At 37.9% G+C, this 12,500-nt stretch overlaps 1 protein-coding gene across 1 annotated transcript in view; it reads right to left on the reverse strand.

Moving 5' to 3' along the window:
* The window catches only part of LOC113041365 (collagen alpha-1(XXIV) chain-like), a 73,503-nt gene that overhangs the window by 39,292 nt on the left and 21,711 nt on the right, over positions 1 to 12,500 (reverse strand). The window contains exons 6-17 of the mRNA XM_026199836.1: positions 11,625 to 11,678; positions 10,598 to 10,651; positions 8,167 to 8,211; positions 7,429 to 7,482; positions 6,507 to 6,551; positions 5,855 to 5,908; positions 5,168 to 5,212; positions 4,375 to 4,428; positions 3,407 to 3,451; positions 2,109 to 2,162; positions 1,983 to 2,027; positions 582 to 635 (exon numbers count right to left, since the gene is read on the reverse strand). Coding sequence (XP_026055621.1) covers positions 582 to 635; positions 1,983 to 2,027; positions 2,109 to 2,162; positions 3,407 to 3,451; positions 4,375 to 4,428; positions 5,168 to 5,212; positions 5,855 to 5,908; positions 6,507 to 6,551; positions 7,429 to 7,482; positions 8,167 to 8,211; positions 10,598 to 10,651; positions 11,625 to 11,678 — 603 coding nt within the window. The remainder of the gene's footprint in view (positions 1 to 581; positions 636 to 1,982; positions 2,028 to 2,108; positions 2,163 to 3,406; positions 3,452 to 4,374; positions 4,429 to 5,167; positions 5,213 to 5,854; positions 5,909 to 6,506; positions 6,552 to 7,428; positions 7,483 to 8,166; positions 8,212 to 10,597; positions 10,652 to 11,624; positions 11,679 to 12,500) is intronic.

The raw sequence follows: 12,500 nt of genomic DNA on the forward strand, positions 1-12,500 counted from the left end.
ATTTGTCAGTCACACATGAATGAAACCGGTCAGATTTCTGAAATAGATCTACTATACTGTATGTGTTATACACACAATAACCAGCTTTATATATTTATCATTTATAAATCCAATTTGCTTCAAAATCATACATTTTAACTCATTGAATATTGCACGTTCCCCGACTAGTCGATTTTAATCATGTTCACATTTTTTTAATGAAACATATTTGATTGTTTTCACAATTAACAGAGCTACTCTCTCTCTATATATATTAATAAAAAATATTTTGTAATTCAAACATTAATAAATTAATTAAATTGGATGTTAATTAATAAACATCCAAAAACTTTAAGAATCTGACCCGCTCCATTTATTCATAATGACAAGCATGTAACACATGAAGTATATACGTTTTTTACTATATGAATGGATATTAACCATGCAATTCAAAAGCGTAAATCTTAAAGGCCTAATAATGCATCTTAAGAGAATCCTGAAGCAGATTCCTATCATGCACAAACTTTCAGACACAAGGGAATACAATAAGAGCTTTAACAGACAGACAGAAACCAAGCATACGGTTTCCTCCTGACGCTCACCTTGTCGCCCTGATATCCAGTCTCTCCCGGGTCACCCCTCAGTCCAGGTTCAGCCTAAATCATACAGCATCAGCATTACAGAGTCCAGACGAGACACACAGGAGCAGAACACAGCAAGCCTGAGCTGGATCTCATGTATGCATTTACACTGTATGTACTGTATATACAGCAGCAGACCAGAGTGAGCAAAACAAAACCTTTCAGATTCGGCCTTTTCTTTGTCTAGATTCCAGCCAGTGTTGTTTTATTATCTTTGAGACACAGTTTCATTTAATTTTTTTTACGTTTTTTATTTTTATTTTTGTACTTTCTATTAAAATTTTAGTTCAAGATTTTATCATTTAAATTATTTTTTATATATTTATTTTATATGTCAGTTTTAGATTTAGTTATTTTAGTGCATCATGTTAAAATAAATGAGAATGAGAAACATTGCAGGAAACTAGCTAAAATAAAATAAAATGTGTGTGTGCGTGTGCGTCTGTGTGTGTGTGTGTGTGAGTGTGTATGTGTGGGTGCGTGTGTGTGTTTTTCTTCCAAATACCATTATAGTTTTTTATATATACATTTAAATTCGTTTTTATTTTGGTATTTTCCATTTTCATTTTAAGTTGTGTAATTTTCACTAATTGTTTTGTGTTTTTACTGTAGGCCAATTTTATTCTTTACTGTTTTTATTTTTATACATACCTATATATAAAATAAAATAACTAAAATAAAAAAATTTAAAAATGGAATTTTATTTATTTATAATATTATTATTTATTTACTATTATTTATTTAGTTTAATTTATCTCAAGAAACAAAACATCAGTTATAGCTTTAAAAAAGTTACAAAATAACATATCTTTTATTCATCTACAGAACTAGTGTTTTTAAGCTTTTAAAATCTTCACAAATGAAGTGAAGTGACATTCAGTCAAGTATGGTGACCCATACTCAGAATTTGTGCTCTGCATTTAACCCATCCGAAATGCACACACACAGAGCAGTGAACACACACACACACACTGTGAGCACACACCCGGAGCAGTGGGCAGCCATTTATGCTGCGGCGCCCGGGGAGCAGTTGGGGGTTCGATGCCTTGCTCAAGGGCACCTAAGTCGTGGTATTGAAGGTGGAGAGAGAACTGTACATGCACTCCCCCCACCCACAATTCCGTCCGGCCCGAGACTCGAACTCACAACCTTTCGATTGGGAGTCCAACCCTCTAACCATTAGGCCACGACTTCCCGAAGTAATGATTTCACAAATGAACAGATCTTCTTTTTCTCAAAACGACTCTCAGAAGCATTTATGAGAAACATCAATGAATTCTAGTGTGCGGTTCATCTGTCAGTCCAACACATTAACCTCATACGTTTGCATGTTCACTGCAATAATAGAAATATTTAAATCACCTTATCACCTTTCATTCCAGGAGGCCCCGCCCCTCCAGTCAGGCCCTGCCAATGAGAGAACAAGATCTTCATTGTCCAGCCAATCAGCTTACAGAAACTCTGAGGCGTGACCTGACGGGACGTTACCTGAGGTCCCACAATGCCAGGAAAGCCGCGGGGTCCCTCGGGCCCCGGATCGCCCTGAGAGAAGAGACAGAGAATAACTGAGTGAGTGACAGCTCAAAAAAAACACTGATGTATTTGAATTGAATGTTTAATTTATTTAAATAATGATAATAATAATAATATATGAACACATTTGCATGACAAGGATTTCAAGGGAACACATTTACATCCAAAAAAGAATTTGTCAGATGAAGAAATAAATAAATGAAATTGTAGTGAAGAAAAAAATAAATAAACAGATGGTCTTGCTGTTTTTTTATAAATCTGATATATAAATCTGACACCTGACACCTGACATCTCTTTATACAGCTCTGGGGGTTTGGGTTAAATCCGGAACGAGACGAGCAGACGCTCCTCTAACCAGCGCTTACTGAACATCACACACACAACTATTCACTTTCTCCAGAGAGACACAAATGAAGGAGAGGAAAGAGAGAACTGAACCTTTAAAGGTGCCCTGAGCAGAGTTACTGAAGTTACATTAAACTAAAAATAAAGCTTAACCTATTAAAGAAGTAGTTTTGATGATTAAAATAAAATAACGTTAAACAACAACAACAACAACAACAACAAACTTGCTTTATAAAACTCAATTACTTTATGTCAGCTAGTTGCCAAGGCATTATTATTATTATTATTATTTTTCGTTTAACTAAAACAACTACAAATACAAAAATAAAATATAAATACAAAAATAAAACGTATTCAAAATATTTAATAAAAAATATAAAAGCCTGTTTCTGCCATAGAATAAAACAAATTAAGATAATTGATTTTATTGACACATAATGTGCTTTTCTCATACCAAAAGCACTGGAAGAAATACACATTAAATACAGTAAATGGCTGTTTAAGTTATTTTAGTAATTCAAGCTAAACTAAATGAAAATGAGCGCATAGTCTAAAGTGCACAGTGCATGTCCGAATCCACTTTTGCCAGTTTAATGACGGGTAAAACGGTCGGTTGCATGGTCTAAAACCATTGTCCCTTTTCTCTTAATGAGTAATGGGTGTGTTTTGTGCATAATGGTCAATAAACCAATCAAAGTCTCATCTGCTGTTTCCTTTAAGAGCCAGTTGTGCTCATGCCATGACGGATTCACTATTTACACGGCGGAATTTGCAAGTGCAATTGCATTATTACTGTGGTGTGCAACTGTTCTGGACTTGGCAAATGTCTATTGTCCATCTATGCATGAAATGTTTTCTGCAGTGATATGCACCCTTCTCTGTGTTATACGTGTGTGTAAGGACTCACTCTCAAGCCTGGGAATCCACTGCTGCCGCTTCCTCCGACAGGACCCTGAAACACACCAAACACAACAAACTCAATCCCACAATGCATTCGAGAGGAACAGGTCTGATGATTGGTCTGCATGTAGGAGTATTTTCAGACATCAAAGATCTACACAGCTGGAAGGAGTTTCAGGTTTTTGAGACATTGTACTATTATCAGAAACACTGCATTATTTTTTATTTAAGACATTGTATTATTATCAGAAATCTTACTAATTGACGTCTTGATAGTTCAATGACACACATAAATTTTAGGCCGTACATAATCCAGAAAGATATTCTTAAATAAAACTTTATGTCCTTTTTAATAGTTGCAATGGACGCATTGATTACTTTTATGTAGGAAGAAAAGTGGGATCCTTTAGGAGTGGTTCAGATATTACTACAATTTAAATGAGCTGTTTTCTATGTGAACATCTGTTATCTGTTATTTCTGAGATGCACAGCTGTATTTTCAGCATCATTCCTCCAGTCTTCAGTGTCACGTGATCTTCAGAAATCATGAAGATATTATACATTTCTGATTATAATGAACAGTTGTGCTGCACAATATTTTTGAGGAAACTCAATACATGTTATTTTTCAGGATTCACAGATGAATAGAAAGTTCAAAAGAACAGCTTTCATTTGAAATAGAAATCTTTTGTAACATTAGAAATGTCTCTTTTGATCAATTTAATCCCTTGCTCTATCTAATTTAATTCACGTTATTTAGTCTTTATTTAATCTCGCCAAACATTTTCAGAATGAAAGTGTACTTAATAAATACACAATTTGTACATCGAAGAATAGCTTTAATGCATGGTATACTTCGGTTTTTCCCTTAATTAAATTATGAATATAGATCTATTGTCCTTATCTGCAGCAAAGTGCTATTAACTCTGGAATGAATGCATCTTAACTCTATATAACTGTGTTTATCTGCTGTACCTGGTTTCCGTCTGGTCCGGGCGGCCCTCGCTCACCAGCATCACCAACAACACCCTGCAAACACACACTGTGTCAGTCTCAGATCACACACTGGCTGTGAGTCTGATCTCGTACATGTCTCTATGCATGTAACCTGATCAGTGCATGTTACTGTAAAGGATCTGCTGAGTAAATGGCAGCGGTTTGCAGTTCAGGAGAGCGTCTGCATGTTTGCTTGGGTCTTCAAGACCCAGGGGCCTCTGAACGTCTTCCAGCAAGCTTTCATCCGCGTCTGTGATTAATCATTCTGCTGCAGACGGCGGGCACGAGCCCAGCTGGCAAACCGGCACTGTGCTGATTTTAACAGGCTGGTACCTTTCAGGCTTTCTCAGGACCAACACTTCCCAAAACTACACCAACATGAGCTGCTCTCCAGAGTTTAGAGAAGCTGAGAGTGACTCTGAGATTCGGATCAATCAAGGAACGACTGATCAAATGTCTGAAGACTCCAGGTTAAAAACCAAAGATGCTGATACTAATGTCTATAGACTATCTATAGGATTATATAGATAGTCTATAGATATTGGTATCAGCATCAACCATTAAAAAGTAGAGTTGGTTGTAAGTCTTTGGTTTTAGGATCCACCAGGATCATGCTTTTGCCTTTACAGCTGGACGGCAGATGACAAGAACAGATTCTTTGTTCATTTTCTTGCGTTTTCTTCACCCACAAGTAACTTCATCTGTTAAAAATATGCATCACTCATTTGCATAATTTCCCCTGATGACAGCTTATGAATGAGAGAGCATTTACCGGTCTTCCTTTGGGACCCTTGATTCCCACAGGACCTGGATTTCCCTGGAACACATCGAGACGATAGCAGTTAGCAACCGATCCGATCTGACACACATTGATCACACTGAGCCGGGGGGCCTCATCAATCTCAACGCTGTTGTCTTGTGTGTTTTCCAGCTCATGTCATTCATCTTTCATTCAAATCGCAGCAACTCTCTACACAATGTTCGGGCCTTAACAGCCCATGTGTGTTAATCAGTCTAACATGTCTGGACGAAACCGGCATTATGCTGATATTAAAATAATACTGATAGGTATAATCAGCATCTGTGACCTGTGATCATTATGACTCATCTGTCATCATGCTAAAAGAGTAAAACATGGTTTTAAGATAAGACATTTACAATGGAAGTCTATGGGGCAAGTGTACAGGAGCAGAAATATACAAAATTATCCGGTAAAAATGCTTTACTGTGCATTTTAGTTAATAAAATTTAAATGTAAAAAATTTTGTTAAATTAAATTACATTTAATTTAATTTAAATGTATGCATTTAGCAGACGCTTTTATCCAAAGCAACTTACAGTGACTTTCAGTAACAATCGACAGCATGAAATTTTGCTTCAATTCATGCTAATGGGATCTGCTTGCACGTTATATGCATTAATGTGAAATTATGATGAATAATTATGTATCTGAACTCACTCTCTCTCCCTCCAGTCCTGGTGCTCCTGCAACCCCTGGGGGTCCGATGAATCCCTGAAACAGAAAAACAGACACACGTCACAGATAGATTTACTATTTATACATAATGCACTAAGAAATGCAATGACAACGAACTAAAGGCAAGGCCATATCTTTGAAACGCTGTGGCTTATTGGAACAAAAATTGGTGCAACTCATCGCCTCCATGCCCTGATGATACTAGAGCATTTTAGAGACAGCGCCACCTACTGGACAAGAAAAACTGAATTTTTAATAAGCCATGAGCCTAAAATCTCCACCTCCACTATGATAAACTAATTTTTTCTACGTTTAATGAACTGGACAGTGAACACAAATCATTCATCATTCATAAATGTTTTTGTTTGCTGTAGGTGGACAGAGCACTATATGTGCTGTTCTTCTTTCTTGTTAAGTGGGATCACATGTACTATCAGTCAAAGATGAAAGAAACAGCCCTCCTCCCATCTCTGCACATTCCTGTGCCAAGGCACACTGCCAGATGTTGAAAGCAGTTTCTGAGACAAGCAACATCTCTGAGATGCAGTAGTCAGATCTTGATTATTAAGAACTGGGACACAACAGGCTGGAGGACTGCAATGATACAAGATTTTGAGATGACTGCTGTACGTACATTGACACCTTTAGGTCCAGGGTTTCCCTCCGGTCCTGCCAAACCCTGCAACATTATACACATTCACATCTAAGACAAATACACACATCTTGAAACCTGCCAAAAACATGTCACGGTCATATTTATCACAAAAAAAGGAATAAAAGGAATAGAAAAGAATACAACAACAACAACAACAGAAATTATACTTTGCATAAAGAAATATACTGGGGAAAATTGGGACAAAATTGGTGTGGTTTTTCTGAAATTCATGTTTACATGATGTTTACAAAATGTCAAGAATTAAAAAATTTTTGTACAGCAAACTGCATCCTGTATCATCAATCTGGAGACTGTTTACTTTCATATCATGTATTCTTTTGGACTAGTGTAAAGAAAACATCTAAAACACAAGTGTTCATGTTATTGCATGTTATTGTTATTATCTTTTTGCTTCTGTAGATTTGAATTACAAATATACACTAAACTTAGCAATGTTTTTCCTATCAATATTCTGAAGGTTTTTACTCAGGAGGTTCTTTACACTGATTTATATAACTTTTTATTCCTCAAAACATGGAGAAAATATATGTTTTTCTGGCTGTTGATAGTATTTTCTGATTCATGGATTGATAAAAAGAGATTCATAATCAGTCTATAAAATCAAACATGAATTTTGAATCTGGCTTTATCCAATGTTCAGACCTATCTTCTGGAAATGTACACAAATTAGTGCATGACGTAAGAAAACTAAGTACAAAACATTTATTTTAATATACTGTGATTGATTAGCTGGGGAAGTGTGGTGGTGGCACATTTTCACAATATTCACCTTGCCTTTAAATGTTTATGCAGTGTTAATCATTGCATATGGTGTATTATTTTAAGACTACTTTTTAAATACGCTTTCTTTGTTGTTTTTAGTGGAAATTGGTCACTGCACCTGCCTGCCAGGGTAACCTGCCACCCCAGATACACCCGGCAATCCTGGCAAACCCTGGGGAGAAAAGAAAGAAAAAGGTGAATGAGAGATGAGGGTGGCTGCCAGCGGATGAATAGAGCCACTATTGTTCCCTGTGGCATCTCTCTGTCAAAGCATCCACGGGCCGGAGCGGCTCTCCGCAGACTGACCCTGGCTGAGGTCCAGACGGCGGCTCCTCTCCGCTGCACGACTCCAGAGCAGATCATCTTTGCATTAGATGACTGCATATAAAGACTGCGTTTGTGACTGAATGAAACTTTCCATGTATTGAGTTCCAAACCTTCCGGACTCGGTTATTGAGGAGGTACAAAGGTACAACTCATAGAGCCGTCTAATGCCATGTCAAACACGCAGGCAGGGATGGAAGGAGAATTAAAGCCGATTGTATGGGCAAGATATGAACAACAGGATCGTTGCTACATGAAAGGGAGATTAAATATAATACAAAAACTTCAGGATGTCTGAAATTGATTTTCAGCTCCATCTATTGAGGAAAATCTCATAGATGTTGACAAAAAAAGATTTCATATTAGCGGTAATATTAATTAGCAGTAATAATAGTGATACTTCACTGAGCAAACTTGACCAGTTAGATATGGCTAGAGGTCTGACAAACTACAGCCTCACAGCAGCTTCACGGATACTAACTACAGTTAAAAATATCAATGTGTGGACCTCACAAACGTTTCATCTGCTCACCTGTTCTCCGGGTAGACCTGCTGGTCCTGGATAGCCTTTGGGACCCTGCAGGTGAAAAAAAAAAATGAAAGGAGATAACAAACTTTTACAGAATAAAAGTCAAATAATTTTCTCATTTCCCTACAATGTTAACAACAAGGAGAAACAGAGAGACTTGTGCTTGACGTTCTATCTCTTCCACATTTCTGGGGATTTGCCGCCTAAAGTCCCAGTGGCCTCAGATAAGACTAATCACCCCTAAGAATTTCCCCAGAACTGTCAAAAGCCTTTAAAGCTTTCCCCGTCTGACAGCTCCAGCTCCAGCCCATGAAAGAAAGACAAGTCACGACAGTGAGACGGAGAGGGGAGGTCAGAGACCCTCACCTCCAAACATTTCTTGTGTGCTGGAACTGATCAAAATCTACTGAAACACAACAATGCAATCCTAAAGTCAGCTGTGCAAATATATCTTTGAGTTGAACATGTTGATATTCAGATGCCTGATTTGATAGAGGTGCTGCTTCTGTTTGCCAGCAGGTGGCGCTGTATGTTGGACCGAGCGGGAAGTGTGGAAGTGCAAGTGTGGGCAATCCTCTGGTTTGGAAAATTCCAGGCCTTCTGATGCATCAGAGGTCACTGTGATTTACGCCTGACCTGGTCTGGACCCGCAGGACTACTTCTGTTCAAGCTCCTTAAACATTTTACTGCAAAAGCTGAGTGCTCCAGATACTAATGACCTATAAAAACAGCATTTAAACGGATCGCTTAAGTTAAGCACGCTCAAGATCAAAGACTCCGGAATTTGGCAGGAGCGAGGAGAGGTGGTTCAACAACAAATTAAAGCCAAGACAATTATATCAATTCTACTGTGGACTCTGCGCAATCAACTCATTGAGTATTTAAGATGCACTGCATTCAAGATACTCACACTGCACTGGCTCCCAATATAAAGTTTGATAGTGGTTTTTAAAGGTTTGCGTGCCATTGCTCCAGAGTACAGTACATTTCATATCTGTTGAAGCAGCAATGTGTTGCTAGACTTCTAAGATCATCACAGAGTTGGCTTTTACATGTTCCCAGATCTAAGGTAACCGAGCCTCTTCTTTGGTAGCCCCATGTCTTTGGAAGAATCTCCCATTGTACGCTAAATCATGTGACTCATTAGACGGTTTTAAATCTATATTGAAAACATACCTTTACTCTGTGGCATACGTTTGCCCCAAGCTTTTGGGACATTGATCAGTCAGTAATGGATATCGTTGTGCATTGTGTCTGTTTGAGTAAAGCACTTTGGTCATCTGGTGTCGTTTTAAATGTGCTATATTAATAAATGTTGTTTGAGTATTGTTTCACCATGAAAACGTCATATTATAGACGTAAAATCAATTGCATACACCTATGCAAGTAAAGTAAATGTTGTGCAAGAAATGACTCGGCTTTTAGGATTGATATCCCAGCCCACAGCTCAGATGGGTTGATAAAGGAAGAAATGAAGCCTGGATGAACTTAATTTAGTCAGCTTATAAGTCTTTGGAGGCCATTTGTCTTTGGAGGCAAATCAATGACTTCTGTCATGACTTGATCTATTCTATCAATGGTTCTGGTTTCACCTCAAGATCCCTGTGGTTTTCCCACTCTCAGATGAATCAGGCCAGGATCCACAAACCTAACCATACATATCTGCTTTTAGCACTTCCCGGGTTGTGAAAACTGACCTTTCAAAACCAACTAAAGGACCCCAACGCAATATAAGAGCTCTTTCCAACAGGCCTCCATCTCCAAAGAAAACTCAACTTGGAAAACATTAATTTTCTAAAAGTTGGACCACAATATAATGGTCTCAACTGTGCTTTTGGGATTGCAAGTGAAAATCCAATTACAATTGTCCACTATTAGCAAAACAAGCTCTTTCCAAAAATTTCTAGTTGAAACTGAAAGGACTTTACAAGGCCTTTGGTTCTCTTTACCTCACAAACTAAACAAGAGCTACTGCATATCCCTCATGACATCTCCCAACAAACTACCCTCACAAAAACGTAAGTCATAGACCTTAAATATTGCATATATACATGTTATGTGAGTGAAAACTTGCGCTAGTTGCACTTTTGAAGATACGACATTGACTGTTCATGTCACCCTGTAGAGTGCCCTTCCTCTAAAAGATGACCCTTGACCTCTGGGGGTCTCATGTTCTAATGGGGGCTCCCAGTTGATGGCGACTCCCCGAGCAAAGCTACGTATTGAGAAGTGTGAACAGACTTTCACCTGCCCCAAAAACACCACACAGGGTCTTTATTCTGGTCTGTAATCTAATCTAGCCACTGCTCAGAAGGGCCTTGCCACAGCGGTGGTGGTAACGGATACTGTATGAACACTGTATCTCACCAAAACAAACATCCCATAATTCAGCCCAAACGGGCTCTCTGTCATGAGGTGGGAGAGAAGGTCTTACCTTTAGACCTGCTTCACCTTTAGGACCCTGTGGACCCAGCCGTCCTCTTTCACCCTGAAATAATAAAAGAGAAGATGCTCAGTGCTTGCCTTCATCTCCTGAGGGTCATACCTGGATGAAGAAAACAGCAGCAATTCAAGCACAAGCGATTCTGCCATTGATTACTTATCGTCCTTACATTTCAGAGAATTTCTTTTAGGGAAATCAAACATACACCCATATTTTGTATAACTTAGTGATGCAAGATTTTTGCCGATATCCGATATTTTTCAAATAATTTTGACCGATAACAGGTGATGCTACCGATATATAGTCCCTTTTGTTTTAAAACAACACCAAGTCTTTCCAGAGCAGAAATCATTTATAGTTTTTATTTTTAAAAACAAGCCAAACTTGTTTGCTAAAACTAATAAACATTATTCAAAGTGTTTTTTTTTGTTTGTTTGTTTTTTATGAGACTACACTGAAACTTTGAAAATAGCTATTATAATATAAATCTCTGTTGTTGTTTTCTTCTTTCAGTAGCAGTAAACATTTCATTTGTAGATCTGTAGATTTAATATAAATAAATGATATAAAACAAAACAATCTTGTGATGTTAATGACGTAAATTCAAGTATATTAACGCTATTTGTGTATTTTAGTTTTTATTTTATTACAAGTAGGTCTACAGCTCCTCCAGAGTAAGTAAAACACCTGACAAGATACGCTTTGATCGATATTTGAATTAAACATGTTGCTTTACATTCACATTTTGGGAGAACAGTTTTCCCAACCATTTTCACTGTCAAGTATTGCTTTAGTTCTGTTTTCCCTGCAACAAAAAAAGTCCTCTACAGATTTGATACAACGTGAGGATGAGTAAACTGAAAATGTTAATTTATAGGTGATTGTTCCCTTTAAAGACCAGAAAACCAATGAGTGATTGCTGTACTTTAATGTTTTAGGGCTGTAAAGGCAAAGAAATCTCAAAGTACCCTGAGAAAAAACCATGCTGTACACTAGTTCGTGTTTGGGGATCATTTACCTTTTCACCTGCCGGCGCTTGACCCGGGGACAGTCCAGGATCACCTTTTGCTCCCTGGGACATAAATAAAGTGCACTGTGTTAATTCAGTTTGATGTTCTACAGTACATCCCATAAAACGAGCTGTCAGCGGAAACTCAGAAGCATGTCTAAAATTCGAGAAGACACATGCAAATCATGTTCTCCTGCGCTGACAGATTAAGGCAAGTAATAACAGTGGATCTGGAGAGATTTAAGAAGCAAAAGCTGCTTTCAACGAGTATGCAAATACACTAAACCTTAAATAAATTAGACCGTTGATATCTGAACCCATTTATTCAATGCTTCATCAATCCATCCATCAATGCACCAATAATCATCCTCAATCATTTCATCCATCAATCATGTGTCGATCAACATCCATCATCCACCATTCATTGATTTATTCATTCAATCAGCTGTGCAATATTGTTTATTTGCACTACACAATACTTTTTAATGACATTTAAAAGCATCTAAATCCAAAGGGAGTCTCTGGAAGTTCACTGAAAATAAAAAAAAAGTCTTACGACATGGACCAAATTTAGCATGTCAATCAAACAGCTCCAAATCCATTCAGGCCTGAATGCTAGTTTTAATCCTTGACAGAAACACTATTGCTGCCAATCAACACTAGACAGCACGGATCTGACGCCTGTGAAACACCCCTTCACTAAAGCGAACCCTGCCACCATCCGCTGACTTTCGACTGAAAAACCAAAAGGAGCTACATTCAGGTCTGGATCAAACATGTCACAGCCAAACCTCTCAAACCTGTGAAGCCCATCTCATCTCATCCCTGAAGTCTTCAGAAGGGATAACAGCTCAGTCTTGTTTCTCCAGATCCCAGCAGACACAT

This window comes from Carassius auratus, chromosome 23 (assembly GCF_003368295.1).
Source record: "Carassius auratus strain Wakin chromosome 23, ASM336829v1, whole genome shotgun sequence".
In the NCBI taxonomy this organism is placed as follows: domain Eukaryota; kingdom Metazoa; phylum Chordata; class Actinopteri; order Cypriniformes; family Cyprinidae; genus Carassius; species Carassius auratus.